This window comes from Haemaphysalis longicornis, unplaced genomic scaffold, assembly GCF_048455015.1.
Source record: "Haemaphysalis longicornis isolate Haplotype H1 unplaced genomic scaffold, Haemaphysalis longicornis Haplotype H1 scaffold_10, whole genome shotgun sequence".
Taxonomy (NCBI): Eukaryota; Metazoa; Arthropoda; class Arachnida; order Ixodida; family Ixodidae; genus Haemaphysalis; species Haemaphysalis longicornis.
This window is the reverse complement of record NW_027526204.1, coordinates 153,747,729-153,768,532: the sequence shown is the minus strand read 5'-3', so window position 1 is coordinate 153,768,532 and position 20,804 is coordinate 153,747,729. Positions and strand designations below refer to the sequence as shown.

The 20,804-nt window shown below is 49.3% G+C and overlaps 1 protein-coding gene across 3 annotated transcripts in view; it reads right to left on the bottom strand.

Moving 5' to 3' along the window:
• The window catches only part of LOC144159686 (protein FAM135A), a 73,809-nt gene that overhangs the window by 16,531 nt on the left and 36,474 nt on the right, over positions 1–20,804 (bottom strand). For all 3 annotated transcript variants that reach the window (XM_077691331.1, XM_077691330.1, XM_077691332.1), the window contains 6 exons: positions 16,309–16,481; positions 13,335–15,084; positions 12,549–12,608; positions 12,383–12,492; positions 10,249–10,340; positions 6,534–6,631 (listed from right to left, as the gene is read on the bottom strand). In XM_077691331.1, the coding sequence (XP_077547457.1) occupies positions 6,534–6,631; positions 10,249–10,340; positions 12,383–12,492; positions 12,549–12,608; positions 13,335–15,084; positions 16,309–16,481 (2,283 nt within the window). The remainder of the gene's footprint in view (positions 1–6,533; positions 6,632–10,248; positions 10,341–12,382; positions 12,493–12,548; positions 12,609–13,334; positions 15,085–16,308; positions 16,482–20,804) is intronic.

The window sequence follows — 20,804 nt, the reverse complement described above, 5'->3', positions numbered from 1 at the left end:
TATTTATTCGGAAATTACGCGCACAGCTCCCCCTCACTGTATTCACGAGTCTTGGTGACGAAATACCAGTTGCTTCACATCACATGCTTCGGGAGAAGCAGCTCCCGCCGGCTGCTGACATTTCCTGCTGTCGAAAATGCCCTCTCACCCCTCGCCTGCGTGGCAGAAACTGAAAGGTACTTTGGTGCCACCTCGGCCAGCGCTGTGTAAAGTCGGCCGCCATGCTTGCTCGACCACTCCAGAGGGTTTTCATATCGTGGGAGCACTGGGGAGCCCAAATATATGTCACTTGTCTGTCACAGCTCATGCAGTGAACTGCCGCATTTATTAGATTCTAATTTACGAAATGCTAAGCAGATACTGAAAAGAATGTAAATACAAAAGTGATGGGTCCACCCAGATTAGAAGATTTCTATTGAAATGCAATTAGTTGCCGCCAAAATAGAATAGTGACACACAGTTGGCTCCAAAGCTTTTAGAGCCACCTATACTCGGGTGCAACTTAAGAATGGCAACGGAAGTTGCCTCTGTGCCTCATCACCGCAGCCGCATGTTACTCCGCATGGCGCAAGTAGTGCGTTTCTGGGAATATTTTGAACATGGTACGAGCCATTTTTGTGATTTTTTTACTTAACTCTTTCGTTACCACGCCTATTCAAATCGATCACCGGTGATCGATGATTTATATTGCCTATTTCGACATGTTGTAGTCGTTTCTCATACACCTAATGCGGCCAGTGGTTAGTCTAGGCACTGCCCTTTTAGAATCAGTTTAAATTTTCCCGCTCCGGCGACATCGAGATTTTTGGCGGCGTTTTTTGCGAGCTGAGATGCATGTGTTTTTGAGGAAGGGGGCGTGGCTGCTGCACTTGAGAAAAAAGGATGCAGATCGTGGTTAGGCTGCATTACCATAATACGTTTTTTGCCAAAAGGCTCGTGGCAAGTCAAATACCAAATAATGGGGTCAGCTTTGTAATCCGACAGCGTTGAGAGGTGATAATTACTTGAAAATGGCCCCAGCTATTCACTAATGATCTTTGGCAGCCAAAGGGCAGCTTTATTCTCCCAAAGCTTATTTCTGATGGTCCCCCGCATGTCTAGCAAGTGTGCCTGACATTTTAAACCAGTTTCCAGCACAGCAGTTTCGTTTTCGTTTTCGCATTGCGAAATTCATATTTGGCGCTACTACGCAGTTACCCAACTACAAGCTCATTTGCCATGGCGCCTCCGTTGCCCGCTACTGCTCCTCAAAACAAGCATGCCGCTCGTGCTTCCACTTTATCTATGCCTTGTTTCTGCGATAAGAGCTTCCGCTGAAAGTCAAATGGTAACACCAAGTCGTCGGGTATCAGTTCAGACGAGGATACGCTTCCAATTGGCCTTGAACACCACCAGCTGTTCACCGGCCAGTTTCGGTTTCATAGGAGGGTTTTTCCGGAGGTCTAGTGTCGCTTCTTCGTAGTACTGTCTATTGTGACAAAGTCTCCAACAGCCTTGTATTTGTTTCTTTTCGAAATTGTTAGGTGGCGCTGCAATGTAGTAGGCTCGTAGTGCTCAACTCGCTTCACAGCCCAACGGCGGCTTGGTGAAAGCTTGCTGGGCATGATTCTAGCGCATCGTACCTTATTCCTGCAAGCAGGGCTACCATAGTGAGTCAGAACATGATAATAAACCGCAAATGAAAGTTCTGACGGATAAGTGATCATCAGAACGTCAACAAGCATCCACCGAAGAGTTTGATTCTCAACTCCAAGCGGATTTTTTCACATCGCTTGCTTGCCTTCAATATTGTGCTGGTCATAATCATTGACAAGGTGTTTTTACATCACGTGGAGGCTAATTTGGGCCTTTAATAATGTCAAACCACCAGATTTCTTCTAGAGAACTATCGAAAATAGCAAAACTTGAAATAGAGGTTGGCCTTCACCACATGGCACGGGCACCACGTGGGCTAACATTTTCTTTTGTATCTGACAAATTGTACAGCGCAACTCAATTTTTTTTCTAGGACGGGTTTTTGAAATGTCTACCTACAAAATGTATATTCTGAATTTTTTCTACTACTGGTGGTTTATTATACACAACTTACTTTTTTCTTATTTTGTTCGATGCGTGGACAAAAATTTCGAATTCGATAATTTTTTTCGGAATCATTATTTAGGAAAACATTAAAACTGGTGTCGTTGGAAAGCGCGTGGAATAATCTGCATTTTATGTCACTGCAATGTGTGCCTAACCAATATGTATAGCACAAAAAAATGTGTTGTTAGACCCTTCAAAATTGGTCAATTTCCCGCGGTAATGAAAGACTTAATATGCTTATAAACTACTTCAGCGGCGACAAACAAGCTACGTGAGAAAAGGCCGACGATATCACGCATTCATAGCAATGTCCTTTCAAAACGCGCGCGCCCGTTGACATCCGAGTCCGTTGCTTAGGCGGAGTGATACTGTACATGAGCTATTGCCGTTCTTAACTTGTTACCGAGTATAGAAGCTCCGCTTAAAAAAAAAAGAAAAGTATTGTAGCCACTAGTGTCCGCAGCCGAAGCCAACCAAAGCGCAAGTTACAGGCCACCATTTTGAACAGTGCTCCACTAATTCCATACTACATCGGCTGTACAAGTGCCCCTGCTTGGTGCTGCTATGTCGGCAGTGGTGTCGTTTTAGTGCCACCTTTGAACAGAAAGTGTGATGGCGGCCGAGAGCTCATCAGACCTCTAGGCAACCCAACATTGGCACTGATGATAAAAATGTCCGCGTTGGCGGAGTCTTGCGACAAGCCTGGGATGATATCTCGGAAGGCTCGATTGAAAAGCTTGGCTTTTGGCTGCCTATTCGGAAGCGGCGAATAATCCGAAAAAATTGAATAGCTCCATTCAGATTGAAGCGAATAAATGAATAGAGGGCAATTCGACTGACTATTCAACAACACTGAGTATTCGCCCATCCCTAAATATTACCAATGCATTCGCTAATTCTAAAAAGCCATTCAGAAAACAAGGCTGCCCCTGTCTCTGGTAACCGGGACTTGTAACAAATCAGGCTTCTAATGACTTCAGTTTTGCAAATTTATGGCCCACATTTTATAATTGTGCATTTTCATTTGGTGAACTGCTGCTTTGCCAATTCTCATTTGGCTGCAACATTTTCGAAACATGAAAATAGTAATAAGGCCTTATTTTTCATCAGATGATGAAGGATACCGTGGGCAAAAGCTGCCGATAGAAGCAACTCTACGGAAGCCCACAGACCCCCCCCCCCCCCCCCTTACATGATAATGAATGCAGCAACATATGCTGGAAATACGAAATTAAACAAAATTATTAAAATGAAACAAGAAAATAGTTCATACAGAGTGTATGTAGTATACTTCCAAAATGTTTGAAGCTTTTGAGTAGTACCATTATCAATTTATTTTTCAATTCAATATACTTCAGACAGACAATGTTTACAGTCATAGTACTATTATGAGCAATATGAAAGGGAACACAGGAACGAATGGAAAACAGCCTCAAAACAGACTCGGAGCGATACACGGATGGCACTGTGAAAAACAAAAGGGGAAAGGAGGGTGCTCTTTCACTAACTGCTGGCACTCCCTACACACTGGCATTTCTAGAAAGCAGCAGCTTATGTCATTTCGCCAGTAATATGGTGCCGTCCGACAGCCGATGAGATGTATGGCGGGAATGGGAACAGTTGTTAGAACAGCGCCCCCCTTTCCACTTAGTTTCCGACGGCGGCCACTGCATATCACTCATAGCTGGGTCTGAGGGTGTTTTCTACGCGTTCCTGTGTTCCCTTTCATACTGCTCATAATAGTACATTCAAAATACAACAGGAAAATACACTTCACATCATGGTGTAAGATATACTATTAGGTGAGGACACAGCTTGCAAAACAGCCGTGTACTCGTCGTTTTAATAAAGTCACCAAACTGATGCCACTGAGACCGTTGACGGCAGCACCCTCTTGAGGCAGAGAAAAGAAGCTAAGTTCCGGCTACTCGGAGGTGTTCGGATCTTTTCGGCTCCTTGTCGGGCCTTCTCGGCAGCTTCCGCAACCGGTCGTCTGCTCAATGTCTGCTCGCCGCGGCTGTGGTGCAGACGATAATTTGAAGAAAGCCGTGCGAAAGCCTCTGCGCTCTCCCAAGTGTTTCAACTTTTTCTAGGCATGTGCTTTGAGTCGGCTACAATCAAAAGAAGGTATAACATACTAAACCTAAGGGAACGTGCGCCACGGTAGTCGTTGAGCACTCACAAAAGTGAGATTTATTCTTTCACAACGTATAAGTGGGGTGCAAATGCTTTATTGAGTACGTACTGCAACGGCTGCCAAGAAAACATGACATTATTTAACCCTTTGAGGGTCGACTTTTTATGAAAAAAACTTTCCCTGGTGGTCAAATTAGTTTATTGCGGATTTGGAATGTACAAAATCTCTAAAGTCAGGATTAAATGGTAAAAAATTATCAGGAACAGTATTTTGGGGTCAGCATCACTTAGAACTGAAAAATGTTCAATAGTATTTCAGAGTGTGGCTTGAAACACGGGTCTACGCACAGTGCCTTATCGCAGTCTGCACGCATAAAGCGCATGTCCGAAAATGAGCTGTCAAGACTGTCTTCCGATTCAGACTCGGTGAAAGGAGCAAACTCAGAGTCAGAAGAGTCATCGCGGTCGGTGTCATCAGAGCGGGCAGTTCGTTGGGCCATATCACCGCTTTGCCGTGCATCTGAAGAACTCGAAGGCAACCCAGTAAACAAGGAGAGCGAGAATAACTCATGCGCGCCGGTGATAAACAAGCTAATAGCAGCGCCAATATAGATAGAAATCAACTTCCGCCGCCCCCGCAACGGAGTCTCCGATTAGGTTATTCAGTTCCAAGCAAGGAGGGCAAGAATACCTAGTGAGCGTGGGTAATAAACAAGATAAGAGCAGCGCCAATATAGATCGAAATCAACTTCCACCGCCCCTGATAGCGAGCGCCGATCAAGTTTCGCGCGCCTCCGATGCGATCATGTGGCGAAACTGAAACCACGAAACGCGTTGACACGTACAGACGCCGTAATGCGCCGAAGCCAGAGAGTTCTGTTTTTCACCGCAAGAAGGTAGCACAATCAAATTTCAAACACTTCTTGTAAGTCCCAGGAGGTGGCAGCACCTCCCAGGGAGCATGCATCGTTAATATGGCGCGAAATTTCAAACGGATGCTCGAAATCGTGCCCGTACGGCAAAGACCTTGTGGGACGGAAAACCGCCGCAGTACACGTACGGCAAAAACCCTCAAAGGGTTAACATTCCCTGCGATCCTAAACAAATGAATGCGTGCTCTGCAGCCATCCCTAGCAGAAAATGATATGCTACTTGCAGTCAGCATTTCTCTGAGAGTGCAGTTGCGAAAGGGTATTTTTCGGAGCTTGGACGGGAAGTACTACTGAACGTCGAAGAGGTGCGCGCTCGCAAACGATACAGTGCTGCCGATTTTACCGTTGGCTACAGCCCCCAGCTACTTAGTACAAGCAGCGGCAAAAAGAAAGCGTCCGCTGCCGGGACAACGTCCGACATACAAGGAAAGTAGCCCAGTTTCTGAAATGGATTAAACTAGCTGCGGGTACGCTGATGTTTCTTCATCATAAATGATGTTGCACAACTGGGGTAAGTTTACACAAGAAGCAGCGGAGGCGAATTGATGTTGTCAAAGTCACTGCCGGAGTAGAATGTTCAGAGGAGCTGCGCGTGCGCCAAAGTGAACTTAGGACGCCGAAACTCTCGCAGCTGTTTTAAACAATCCAATAAATTACGCATTACGATCACGTTGTGTGAACTCACACGGTGAGCTCACACAAACAACGTTGTTTTACACACACACCTCTGGTGCCTGCGAATTACTGTGCTTCCGACAGTCGTTGGTCAAGCCACTTGAAGCCTAGGACGCTGCGAAGCTTAGTTAGGAGTTCTGCCACCAGATGTCCTTTCGATCAAAGGTCTACGTGCGGCGCCACGGTGCCACCAACTCTATTTGACAGATTTATAGGCTGCTGTGTCCACACCTAAAAATGTATCTTACACAGTGCTTCACATTACATGTCACCTGATCCACTTGGATAATCAAATGTTTCGAATATTTACACACCACAAGTGGTTTTCTGAATCTTAGTTCTGAAATGAACAGGAAATGCTCTCTCCTTCAAGAAAATTTTGTTGCAGCAGAACAGTCCACAGAGTTTTTCCCTGCAAACGCGATTCAACTCCTATGGGTGATAAATGGGGGACCTAAAGGTCCTTTGTTGTATAGCAGAAATATTTTTAGAGCAGCATTCATTGTGGCGCAGTTGGAATGTAATGTTCTGGGAATTGCAGAGTTGTTCCTGCAGACTAATCTGAATTTTGTTTAAACCACAATGCATGGAATGCAAACGGGCAACAAAGAATAGAATTTCTTGTCACACAAAACCACACGTCTATGTACCCAGAACCGAAACACCAAGCTTAGGAACGCTACCAGGCAAAGGCAAAGGCCTACCTACCTGATTTTGGCTGGCTTCAGAGCGAACACCTCAATGTGGTAACTAATCTCAGAGACAAGGCGATCTGTCATGGTTTCAAAGTCTTCAAACGTTTCCCCCTGTAATAAAAAAAAAATGAGGAACACATTATTGTATATACTTGTGTAAGGGCCACCCTCGTGTAATGGACGCACCCCCACTTTGGAGGGGAAAATTCTTGAAAAAAAAAAATTCAAAAGTTGTGCCAGAAACCAAAATTTTAATCGTAGCTGCTAGATGGCACTGGCTGGTTCTCCGCCGCCGATGTTGCTTAGGCCGGTGCCATACTCGTGTAAGGGTGGCCCTTATACGAGTATATACGTTATACTGAGACACCGTGGCCAGAAACACTCACCTGGCATTTAACACCAAATCAGTGATGCTACCGGCTTAGGCCGCTTTGGAGCAGCTTTTGGAGCAGGCAAAAATGCGTTTCGGAGCAGCAAAACCAGCTTTCGGAGCAGGTGTTGATAGAAGCAATTTTAAGACACGTATTGCATTCATGAGATAGATAATCGCTAAAAGCCCGCCCTTCACGGATAATCAAAATTAAAAGAACCCAGAACATGGATATTTTGTCCCCATTTTCATCAGTCTCCTGAAGAATGTCTGCATTAAACTTTTTTCAGCAGTCTGCACAACAAAAATTAAAAAAAAAACAAGCTCTCATTTTTACACAATAGAAGACTTACTATGAACAAACTAAAAATTGCTCATCACAACGAACATGCTGTGTAAAATCGAGCACTATTGGAAGACTATCGTGGGAAGGCTACATCAGTAGCGCCACGGCTTTGACTGCATACTTGAACATCACGCTCCTCCCCGTGTTGCACATGAGCATCAGCGCTGCCACCGTAAGGGTCTAAAACGACAAGCCACCGCTAGCAGCGCTATTGTTAACAAAGGCAGCGGGCAGCCATATCTGGCAACCAACATGCAGCAGGCTGAATCTTGCCCCTTCCCGACAAGTTTGCCGCAGGTAGCCCATTAGTACCCCCCACCCCATAACCCCGAGACTATGTTAATTCCCTGCGAGGCCACATGCACGCATTTCACCTTCAATTTCCACGTATGTGAATTCTATGCCTCTATGAACTCTACGTGAAATCTAAGACGGGCGTCGTCATTGCGTGCCGTACTCGCTCGCCGGTGCACGGCCACAACTATGTCACCGTTTCCTGCCCTTGCATACTATTTTCTCCCCCCTGCACTTTGTAAATTCTCATCTGTTTACAGCAAAACCTCGATGATATGAATTTCGCGGCACCGCGAAAAATATTCGTATCATCCGAAATTCGTGTGAACAACACAGACCAAAAAATTAAGCACTAAAACAAGTTTTCAATTATTTCTTTTACTTTCGCGTGATGAAATCCGTGACGTTTTTCTGCTTTTTTTAAACCTCCATGTCGCCGAGCGGTCCTTTCTGGACTCATCTCCGCACTCGCGCTGCCCAAGCTCACTCACTACAGGAGCGTTTTTGCACGCGATTCGTGCGCGTCGGCGCCCGCGGTCAGAAAATTACGCGCGACGCGCGTGGCAGTGGGAGGAGCCTGACGAATTGCGCCAATGGGAAGGCGTGCGCCTCATGGCGGCAGTTACAGAGCCCCCGAGACAGCCGGCTGGCTCCGGCGGAGATGTTTAGGCTTAGCACCCCGACAGATATTTCATGGGCGCTTTCACTAGCGGCGCGGATGATGTTTTATGGCACCGTTTTCGCTCACATTATTAGCTCATTTACCGCACAAGAAACTTCGCGTGTGCTTTGAGCGGCATTTTAAAGAGCGGTTAGAAGCGGTCTCTTGAGCGTCCCGCACCACTTCTGCGACCGAAACCGCCGCCATGTTGCCGCGGCCGGCCGCGCCCTGCGCAGCGTGCGGGTGGTTTCGCGGCGGCGTCAGCGTGCCTGTGGAGTGCGCGGCGCGTTTTCGCGAGCAGAAAACAGCTTGACCGTTCCTGGAGAAAGAGCGGCAAAGAGGGCAGAGAGCCCGTACGTCGCCGTAGCTTGCTCGATCGGCAGTCGGGCGCCTCGCCGACTCGTTCTTATCATTCGCCGGGCACTGCAGGTCCGTTCGTAAGAGCCGAAATTCTTCCCATTTCAAACAGTGCAATTTCGCCGGGACTAATCAGAAACTCGTATCATCCCGAAATTCGTATTACCCAGAATCGTATCATCCAGATTCCACTGTAACTACAACTCCTGCGTCCTCATCTCTTGCCTACTTTTCTACCAGCACAACTCCGCAGGCCCCCGGTCGACGCGTACGCTGTCGGGGCGCGTTGGCGAGCGAGTACGGCAATTTCACGAAGCCTGACGTTGTTGCCGAGCTTCACGGGTACGGCACGCACACGGGTACGGCACGCACATCACGACGCATATTGCGGCCCGAAGACCGCGAGGCGGACGGTCGCGACGGCGGCAGCCGGTCTCGCCCGCCCAATAGGTGCGAAGCGCACTGCACGGAATTAAGTCTCGGGTATACCCGAGACTGTTAATTCCGTGAGATGGGGAGACTGTTAATCTCCCCATCTACCCCTCTATACAGGGGGAGATGGGGAGATTTCACAACGCCTACGAGGCGCCAGCCGCAAAACGCATCATCGCCGTTATCGCAAGATTCGCAACAACGGCCAGTTCGCCTTGGCTTGGCTCGGATTGCGTCCTGAAAACAGGTACACCGCGATGTCGCTTCAATGGGGAACCTAAAGTAGTTAGTTTCGTTTCTGAAAGGGGGACGTACACCCTTTGGCGCAGGTTGGGCGCAGAAGCGCCAAACTTAGAGGAAATGTAGCAGGATGTAGCAGCCAGAGCACTTTGGCGCAGTTTGGCGCAATTGGCGCAGCGGTAGCATCACTGCCAAATGCACCACAATGAGGGGCTCAGCAAGCTTATGCTTTGGCTACTGAAACACCAGGCAGTTCAATGTCAAAAACATGATCCCCAATGAGTGAAGCTTTGCACAGTCGCAAGGATAACACAGTGTCCCAAGGCTTTATGGGCTTATTATTTCAGTCTCCCTTCAGCCACAGAAAACACTAGCTGTGCACACAGTTGCTGCTTCACTGCATTTACTACCCTGCAATTACTTTATAAATGCTTGCCTCCCTGAAAGCAAATGTGATGCTACAAACACCATCACCTCTGGTTATAAAGCAATGTAGACAGCGTCAGGTTGGCTACAAATGCACCGCACAAACCTTACAGCCCTGTTTCAATTGGCAGACAACGTTGGCTCTGCTTTAGAGTTACTTTTGACTACAAAGCTGGCAAGCATTCTTGCACTGTTGCACCTCTGGCCGTCATGCAATGCCAACAACTGCACTGCACTAACATTGACAGTTGACAAAGTTATGGTGGTTTACATATGTCATTCTGGGTGATCCTCTCTATTAAAATGATGACCATGATAATTTCGGTTGTTTAATATCTAATAATGGCAGACAACAACAAAAAAAATCCATAGAATCAATCCTCGCTCAACAATACAAAGTGGAAAAGACAGCAACAAAACAATAAAAGTGTTCAAACTTCCGTGTTTGTAATTACCCAGTAGCTGTGCTGTGTCACAATGAGAACATCGACACCACTTTGGACATAGACGGGTCTCTTATAAACAAACTCCGGGTGCAGCCTTTTCACACTTAGTAAAAATTGTTTCATGGGCCAACGCAACAGTGCGAAGCTGGCACCCACCTGATTTCTTTCGGACATGAGGAACTCAAAGTTCACCATTGGCAGGCCCAGCTCAAGGTATGTGCGCACTAGTCTGAGATCAGCACTGTTTCCTGCATTAGAATGCAAGGCATTGCAGACAGGCACAAACAATCAGTGGGCGCAAGAACAATTCAAAAAGCACTGCACTGGTTTTCATTTTGTTGCACCAAGCGAATACTGAAAGGTGCAAATGTCAGCACCAGCTTCACAGATAACAGTAAGGATTAAATGAGTTGAACTTTTATTTCTTTCACACTTTGGCTGGTGCATAAGTTGTAATACAAGGAATTGCTTTCTTAGACTTGCCTGGCGTGGGCTTGCTCTCTGTGTTAAGACTGCTCAGGTTGACCCTCAGGCCTTTGTTTTTCTCTGTTGAAATTCGTGGCTGGCAAAGGATATGACTTCAAGGTACAAAGTGCGCGTACTTATAAATAAAACCCATTGAAGTAACACCCATGACGGGCAGATGACCGTCTGCGGCTGTAGATACGGTACTTTTGCGTGGTACTACGCATTGGCATTGGAGCAGCTCAGAGGAAATACACAGTGTCAAGCCCCATGCCCACTGCAGCTTTATGGAACACTTGCAACGACAGCCAAGCAAATGGGAACACTGCACAATCAGCAATTCATTAAAGCTGACATTACTGTTCCCCATTTCACAGGCACACGGTGCCAAAAAGGCCAGGTGCAGACATCTTTGTGCCTCGGCTCACAGCAATGGTAAGAGTGCTGTCAGCAAATTACGGTCCCACACCCTTCACGTGGCACACTCCTCACGATGAATGACGCTGCAGTTAACTTTACCAATAGGTCCACTGAAAGTTGCAGGCAACGGCTGTCAGCCTCTTCACCCACTGGCATCAGAGAGCAGGCCGATTACCGTATTTTCCGGTCTATAAGTCGCACCTTTGTATAAGTCGCACCCCCCTCAAAATGACCGTTTTTCCGCAAAAAAATGTATATAAGTCGCACCGGTGTATAAGACGCACCGGTGTACAAGATGCACCTGTTAATTAGGTAAACTCATAGCGAATCAGATTGTTAGAAAGTGCGGCGAAAGTACATGGTTGCGGCGGCCGCCACCTATGCACGCATCCCCCGGTAAGGAGGGCTAGAAATGTGCATATACCGTCCAAAGTCTAGACAGAACTAACTTCTCAAAAATTGTTTGATACACACAGATGGCGTATACCCACAGACGGCGTTTAGGCAAAACAATCAGTCTTCTTCCTGCGACTCGCTAACAAATAATTCAGCAACTTCAAGTGGAAGTTTCGCCGGCGCATCGCTGTCGTCCTACGACTCACTGATGTCGTCTTCGCCAACATCGTCACCACTTGCGGACCGGATCACTCCGGCCTTTATGAACCTGGCTACACCGTTTTTGTAGAAATGGAGTCGCAAGAGTCGGATACCCACTTGGCCACCTCTCCAAACGTCGCGCGTGTCTTGCGTGCTGTCGTAAAAGAGCGCAATAAAGGTGTCATGGCGGACGGAAGTGACGCGAACGAAAGCTGCCCGAAAATCGAAACTTATCAGCAAGCTGTCATTTTAAAAATTATCAGCACATTTACATCTTCCAAAGTAACTCTGTATAATTTATAAGCTGCGTTTTGTTTTTGCAACTTAGTTTGATGTTACTTTGAATTTATTTGGAACTGTAGGTACTGCGCATGGCAGAAAGTGGCGCGCGGTTGTCGCAGGCCATTATCATTGTTTTTGACTAGAAAAAGCTGCAAATTTTTTGGTTTAACGTCCCGAAGCGACATATGGGCTATGAGAAACGCCTTAGCAGTGGGCTTCGGATTCATTTAGACCATAGAGCTGTGTCTCTTAACGTGCGCTGGTCCCGCGTGGCCGCCGCGAACCGGATTTATTCCATACATAAGTCGCACCGGTGGATAAGACGCACCAGCGAAAATTTTGGAAAAAAGCCGCGACTTATACACCGGAAAATACGGTACATCTGCACAAGTGGCAGCATTACACAACGGCTAACCAACCACCTCCGTACCTCACTCCCCATGTGCCCCATTCCACGTGGGAGAGTATGAACAGGACGGGGCCCCTCCCGTCTGCTGCACATCCAGAGCCAGCCCCAGCCACTCACCGTCCAAGCCGTGCACGCATATCACAAGGTGAAGTCCCTCCGGGCTGAACGCTCGCAGGTCGTTATCACACTGGAAGTAGGGGACGGCTGACGCCAGGGCAGGCAGGTCGCTGCAAGGCGGGCACAACCGCTTCAGAAGGGCAAAGGGCAAGCCAGCAGTACGCACCTGTACCAAAGCCAGGGCATGCTGAGCTGAGCACGGAACTCCTCCTTGGCCTTCACAAAGCTGCAGCAGGGGCAGAGAACAGAAGACGGCCACGTGGCCCTTTTCGGCCAGGCTCCAGAGCACTTTAAAACCCGTAAAATTAACTTTACAATGGTGCCCCTTGTGAAGAAAAGCTGCCATCGGATTATTCAAGTCCCACCTGTTGTAGCATTACAAACAAACAAAATTGCTATCCTCTTGAATGTTGCATCACTGCTATGAAATGGTGCATGGTGGGGAAAGCGCAAAACAAAACTTGGGCAAGACAACAGAAACGTTTATTCGTAAAAACACTTACATACACACAACCAAAGCCACCGTCATCATAACTTGTACATTACAATTTACCAGCTTCCACAAATGCGGGGAACAACAACCAAAGCACTGCGTACAATCAGACTGCACGTGTACAAACCCATTAAAACGTCACGGCACACTCCATCAGCTTTTTTTCCAAAAAAGCATATCAGACGCTATCAGGCGCTGAGTCGGCTTTTTTGGAAAAAGCCTGATGGAGTGTGCCGTAACATTTTTATGGGTTTGTACACGTGCGGTCTGATTGAATGCAGTGCTTTGGTCGTTGTTCCCCGCATTTGTGGAAGCTGGTAAATTGTAATGTACAAGTTGTGATGACAGTGGCTTTGGTTGTGTGTATAATATGAATGTGTTTTTCCGATTAAACGTGTCAGTTGCTAGCTCCAAAACTGAAGAAACAGCAAAGGAAGCATTGGCAGATGACACACGCACCTGACAACATCAGCATTCACCGCCGATGGCCTACGCACGCAGACGCCGTCCTCAGCCTCACTGTCGCCCCCACTGCTGTCCCTGTCGACTGCCGTCTGCTGCCAAAAGTTCCGCGAAGACCCCAGCACACTCTCCAACGCTGCGTTGTACTCGTCCTTAGGGTCCGTCAGCATCTCAATTAAGGTGCACTTGGTCTCCAGGTAGGATCGGCACTCCTCGTACTGCCGCCTGGCCTCCCCTGCAGACGGGTCGAGGCACACTTCCCGCTCGACCCCGTTCTGGATCATATTGGGGTCTTCCGGCGGGTCCTCTTCGTCATCAACGCTCTCCGAGGCAGCAGCCGGTGCCGCCTGCGGAGCAGGGTCGCTCGCAAACTCAGCGGGCGGCTTGGGGAAGAACACCGTGCCCTCACACGCCATCATGGGAGGGTTGGCAGGCTCCTGGGACTTTCCCACAAGAACACCGTTTGAAGCGCTCTTCTCGTGCTTCGCCACAGGTGAATGCCGCTGGTCGGGCGAGGCAGAACAGTTCACTTTATTTGTTCCCTTATGTGGTGACGGTGAAGGGCAGGGTTTTGCGTCTTCGTTCTTTTCCTCGCCGCCCTTCGGGCAATCTCTAAACTGTGGTGGTGGAAGCGGTGGCAGCGAGGTTCCCCCATCCTGCGGTGATACTGCCGCTGCCTCGGGTATAGGTGCAATTGTGACGACGTCGGACGACGTGTCCGCACTTTCGTAACCAGAAGTGGACTTGCTCGAGGGCCCAGTGCCGGCACAGAGGAAGACTTCGTCCAGTGAGTCCCTCCTCGAATCAGGGATGTTAAGAGATTCTCGCCTCGAGTCTGGTATCCCAAAGGACTCACGCCTCGAATCGGGGACCCCCTGCGAGTCTCTCCGAGAATCGGGGACACCCAGTGACTCCCTTCTTGAGTCGCGCGAGTTCCCAAGCGGTGCAGCAGTGCGGCACGCGTCGAAGCCGACGTGGCAGGACAGAGTGGAACGCCTGTCTTTCGCAGCTGCGATGTCTCGAGCCAAGGCCGTTCGGAGATGCGACGGCACTCGCACGCACGAACACGACTCCGAAACCGCCTTGCGCGCCACGTGAGGGTCGCTGACAAACAGTGAGTCGAAGTTGGTGTTGAGGCTGTCGCTCGCAACTCGCGTCCTCGGAGGTGGTGGAGCGGGCGGGACGGATGGCACAGCCTGCGTGGGGCCCAGCTGAGTGGTCAGATCCGGCATCGATTCGCTATTGAGCAGGTGAGACTGGGAAGGGGCGCTGGTTCGCGGCAACGAGAGGTTCGCCGACATCACTGCAACAGAGCTCTGCGAGTGTTTCATCTGCGAAGCCGACGCAGTTCCGTCGGCCCCCCGATTTCGCAGAGCATCGAGGCGCTTGAAGGCCAGTAGCGTGACGGACGAATTGTTGACGTGTGGCCGCTTCAGCTGGCGCAGCAGGCTGGCGGTGCGTGCTTTTAACTTCACCTTGGCTCGCGATGAGGAAGTGCTTCCCTTGCTCGGGCGGGGGGCGGCATCGGGGGCGTCTGCGGAGGATGTCGAAGAGGTGGACGTCGGAGAGCCCAAGTCCGCGTCTGCAGACAGCGTCGGTGAGCCGTGCCGTAGGGGTGCAGGTTTTGGGCCCAGCAATAATTTGGAGGCGGCCGAGGCAGCCTTGTCCGAGGGTTTAGCAGTGCTTGCAATGGAGGAGCGTCTGTCTTCAAACTGCAGCGAGATGTCACTCAGGTTCAAGCAGGACTCTGAAAAAATAAAACACAGGGTGCAACGATAACCAATGTGGGCTGAAGATGTCCCCTTTATGCTAAATACGGCAGACTTCTGATGGCCAGATTCCATAAGTTTGAGGTGCTATTCATAATGTGATGCTTTCTCCCCACTGCCCCCTGTGCTATACACACACTATATACACTATACACAAGTTTTTCTCATCCTTTCCTCGCCACTGATAAACAATTGGTGATAAGGTCAGAAAGCTGCAGACGGTAAATAAGAACACGTGCCATGTACATTACACTTGGGCATTGAGACAAACTCTCTGGGGAACACAAAAACCTGGATTTTGCAGAGGATGGGTGCTATGCACGTTACGGGAATCGTGGAGAACCGCAACCCGCGATCCCGAGCCGGTGCGCGCTTTGGGGAGAGACGCAATGCACTGAAACCAGTCCGGCGTGTCGCTAGTTTGGCTGTGCCCGAGAGATGGCACCGCCGCTCCGTACGCTCGCTAACTGCGCGAACGGGTGCTCGCGTTAGGGAGTCAGATCGGAGAGCCGGTCTGGGTGAGATCGGCGCAACAGCGCGGCCGTGGCAGACATGCATCTCAGGTGGGGACTGTTGTTGTCCCATGCCGTGAGTGCCTGCCTCCTGTCTGCGATCACGATTGGATGGCCTGATTCGTGCTCCCACGCTTTGAGAGTTCCCAAATAAACGGCTGTGCTTGGGCGCTACTGCCGTCTGTGTTCTCGTATCGGCGAACCTTGCTGGGCTGGCGTGGATGCGGGGGCCCACGTGGTTGACCCATGCCAGAGAACTGGCTTGGTCGCCCCCAAGAGCCCCACATGTTCCACAACGTCACAGCATACTCAGCTTTTTGAGATGTGACAGCTAGCCGTTGGTTGTTCTTATTTGGCTCGTCAGGCACAGTACTCTCCAAAAGCATTTCTTCCTTTTTGGCTTGCCCATGCGCTATTTTGGCGCACCCTCAGTGCAGCTATTTCTAGAGAGGGCCATCCCAGCCACATTTCTGAGCCGTGTGCCATGCTAGGCAGTGCTGTCACACTTGGAATTTACTTGGGATTCCTAAAACATGCCGCCACCTCTCCCCTCTCCTCATGCCCTCCCCTCGCATACATACAGCAACAGACGCCAGGCAACGTGCTATTCGTGTGGCCAAGAACCGCCTCCTGCAGTCGGCTCTGCTCGCCTGCAGTGGAGCGGTCCAGAGCTGAGCTGGGAACACTCACGCGATCCGCATCCCTGGGGGCTGGTGCGCAAGTCCTGGTAGTGCTCTTCGTAGATGACTGGCAGGTTGTTGCTGTCCCCGTCCAGCTCGGGGCACTCCACCTCCAGGGGGGGCAGCAGGGCCAGGTACTCCGAGCGCCGCAGGGCATCTGTCACCTCGTAGAACAGCTGGGTGCTGCACGGGACCAAACATTCATTCACTCACAGGGCCACACTCCGGCAGCTGACGAGCATACTACGCGGCACAACCTCTGAGGAGATTCCAAATGCCCGTGGAGCATCAGAATAAACATACTTTTGCAAGCGTCGATGCCTCACATGTTCCTTACAATGGAAATTTACATTTGGTAGTCTACAGGAGGGTGGGTGCCCACAGGTTGTACAAACAAAACTGTACTGGGCCCCCCCCCACGCCCAGACCAGCACCACGTTCAAAATTTTGTGGCACAGTGCAGGCATGAAAAATAAACCCCCAAGTTGTCAGCACTAGAAATATAATCGCAACGCACCCTTTCCAAAGCTGGAATTATATACCACAACTGCCCACTTATTGTAGACTTTTCCCAGCAGGGGTTCTGTATGCTTCGCTAGAGGGGGAGCATTCATCTTCGTCATGGCCTCCTTTTGAAACCTTGATTAGAGGGAAAAAAAGTAGGTTGGTGCTAGACAGGTACGGCTGGAGAGTCATCTGGGTCATTTGCAACCCTGGCTCTACTCGTACAGCAGCAAATGCATGGGTGCTGTACGTGTGAATTTTGTTTCCTTGACGTTTATTAATTCAGGGACAAAGCCTGCCTACAATGTGCTCAGAACACTGGCATCCAAAAGTTGCTGAAAATGCTGCCTTAAAATTTATATACAATCAAACCTCGATGTAATGAAGTCGGTAATATTCGTGATTTACTTTGTTAGATTGAAATTTCGTACAAGGCAGTACGACTGCCCACTAAATGTCCTCATAACGGAGATCAACGACAGTGGCATTAACTCTGATATGCTATGTGAGACGATCCATGCAGTAGTAAGGGAGGAGCCGCAGAAACTTTTCCCTACGATGCATCAACCTAAAATCGCTTCATTAAGTGACGTTATCCGAGAAGTTAAACACGCACTGGGGACTTGTACACCGTTGAAAGCACCCCGTCAACCGCAAGCTAGGGCCTACGCAGATGCTGTTCATTGACCCCGCCCAGCTCCAACTTGTCGTCAGCCACCCACTGTCGCCCGGCCGACCCTCTGTGGTCCAAAACCCAACGCCAAGGAAGACTGACACGTGGCGAATCCCCACCACCATCTGCTGCGCTACCACTGCGGGAAAGCTGGCCACATTTACCATTGCTACCCCTACAAACAACTCGGCCTCCGAGGTTCTCCGTTGACGCACCGTGCCCCCTCCCCAGCCAACGACCAAGTGAGATCGACGAGTACCTGTTTCAGACCAGCCGTGGCCCACCTCATTTCAACTGTTTCCCATCACCCTATTTATACTCATTGCTAAGCCACCACAGCAGCGCTGACTTGCAATGTGGACGGTCCCCTAGCCTACGAAGAGGCAACTGAAAGCAGCAGCTTCTGGAGGTAAAGTTACTCTACGGCGAAAAATTGAAAACCCTCCAATGACGCAGCGACACACCGAATACCAAGGTTTACGACACAAACAAAACCGTGCCTAACTCTGACGTGACTCCCGAACATGACGGCAGCCAGACGCTGCAATGTGTACTCGACACAACCGAGCCTGCCCTTGAGAAGAGGACGATAACGACGACTCATAGTGCCCGACCGTCAACGCGCACAAGCCAAGATACGACGCCCCGATGCACCTGAAACTCGAGGAAGGCGGCGTCCGACGTACAGCTGTCCATCGACAGCTTTGATGTAGTCGCCCTTATAGACACGAGAGCCGACTACTCAGTCATGAGCGGATCAACTGCGTCTAAGCTGAAGAAAGTTATCACCAGATGGGACGGTCTGCACATACACGCAGCAGGAGGTCACCTCGTCACGCCAAGTGGAACCTGTACGTCGCGCGTCACCATAAATGGCACCACATACCCTGCTGCGTTCATCATATTGCCAACATGCTCCCGTGACGTGATTCTCGGGATGGACTTCTTGACGGGCAACGGTGTGATTATTGACTTGAAGGCAAAGCCCGTAGTAAGCTTCTCTGCCAATCACGCAATGACGCAAAAGCCAAGCCCTGAACACCGTGCTTCTGTAAAGATCACCAATGATTACATCACCCAGCACCCCCCGAGCAAGCTTGATGATCACTATCTACTGCAAAGATGCTGTCCTTGATGTCGACGCTGTAGTGGACAGTGATCTAAGATTGCTTCGTGACCACGGCGCAGCGTCTTCGTCGCAAGAGGCATTATGCACTTGGAGCAAAAAAAATCCCACGAGGAGTACCAGAATTTAAACAAGGGTGCTACAATCGCGTTCCTTGAAGCAATGCCAATGCACGAAGCAAGTGATGCAGTCGCCGACTTTGAACGTGCACCCGAAGATGCCTTCAAGCTCCTGCATCTTTTCAATGTGAACCCAGTGCTACCACAAGCAAAACAGGAGAAATTATTGGCTTTGCTGCGCCACTACAGCGAGTGTTTCTCATCGAACTCAAAACTACGTCAGACACCTCTAAGCAAAGCACCAAATCATAGCTGAGGATGGAGCCCGGCCTATCCGACAGTCCCCGTACTGTGTGTCTACACACAGGCGGGAAGCCATCCGAACAGAAGTGGAAGACATGCTCAGCGATCACATTATACAGCCATCAAAAAGCCTGGGCTGCGCCCGTCGTACTTGTGAATAAAAATGACGACACATTAAGGCTCTGCGTTGACTACCGGCTGACTAAACAAGATCACCAAAAAGGTCAAGTACTATTGCAGTGCACATGCCTAGGCCGGCCCGAAAGCCCAAGCCCAACCCGGCCCGCGGACTGAGCTTGGGCCAGGTAGCGTGCATTTTCTCGGGCCCGGGCCGGGCTCGGGCCTCAACCAAAATTTTATCGGGCTTGCCGGTTCGATCCGGCCCGGGCAGTTCCTGAGGCCCGGCTATCCTGTGCCGCATATTCTAAATTGTTGGCAAGAGAAAGTTTTCTTGTTGACATTTCAGGTGAAGTGAAAACAAAAAAACTTAAGGAAGTGCTAATTCCCTACCGCACCGTTAAAAGATATGATAAAAAGACTATTGCAGTTAGAAAGCCTTCACATCAATAAAAGAAATGTCTGGGTCCCATCAGCTTACTGGGAGAGGGCGGGCCAGAAAATGAGGGCACTCCAGCCACAGACTACAACATGATTGTATTTTCTCTCTCCTTTTCAAACTAAAACAAATATAACAAACATGACCTGGATTTCGCAGTGTGTGCAGAGTTTGAAGAACCAACTTTCTAAGCAGAGCCCATGATTTTTACGTGCAAGAATTTTTTAGAGACATGACTAAAGGCAAGAAAGAACAGAAGCACCGATAAAACCATGCTGCCAACGTAACTAGAAGAAAAGACAAAAATCAAATGGTGAAACCGGACGCATCGTCTGATCAAATTTCAGCAAGGAATGGAAGAACGAAAGGTGCAATATCTGTTGAAGAATTGCAATAATAAAAAAATCCACTTACTCGGAATTATTTAAGGTATCCTCGGCTGTGCCTTGATTTCGAAGGTTGGCAAATGAAGTGGCAAATGAAGTTACACAACTACTGAAAATACAGCTTCTGAGTGAGGATAAGTTGTACAAAGTTCGGTCCAAGTTTAAAGGAAATTTAAATCTAAAGTAGTCGTATTTCCTTTGTTCTTACACTTTTTAGGTTAACAGCAAACTTCTTCAAGTTCATGTTAATATCCTGTCGGACTAGGGATGATATTTAACAACACTCTGCCGGGTTCGGGCCGGGCTCGGGCTCAGATTTAAAAAATTCGTCAGACTCGGGCCAGGCTCGGGCTCATTTTTATAAATTTCTCGGGCCCAAGCCGGGCCTGGGCCGTGTCTCTATCGGGCCAGGTCAGGCTGAGCCTAGAAATTGTGGTCCGTGCACTGCTCTAACGTGTTGTACCCCCTGCCACGAATCGACGACGCCTTCGAGCAACTCTGCTACGCAAAGTACTTCTCATCAATGGATCTGAAGACAGGCTACTGGCAATTAGAAGCAGACGAGAGAGCTTGAGAGAAGACTGCATTCATAACCCCAGACGGCCCATACGAGTTCAAAGTGATGCCGTTGCGGCTGCACACGGCATCAGCAATGTTTCAAAGAGTTATGGACACTATGCTAGCTGGCCTAAAATGGCACACCTGCCTCATATACCTTGACGATGACGTGGTATTCACTGGAACTTTCGACGAACACCTTGCAAGGTTGAAGTCTGTACCTGAGGCCATTCGTTTGTTGGGGTTAACACTCAAGCCTGAAAAGTGCCGCTTTGCATATGAGGAACTTCGCCGTCGCCAGTCTGCGCTTGCCACTTCGTTGGCTGCTTCTATGCCGCCTG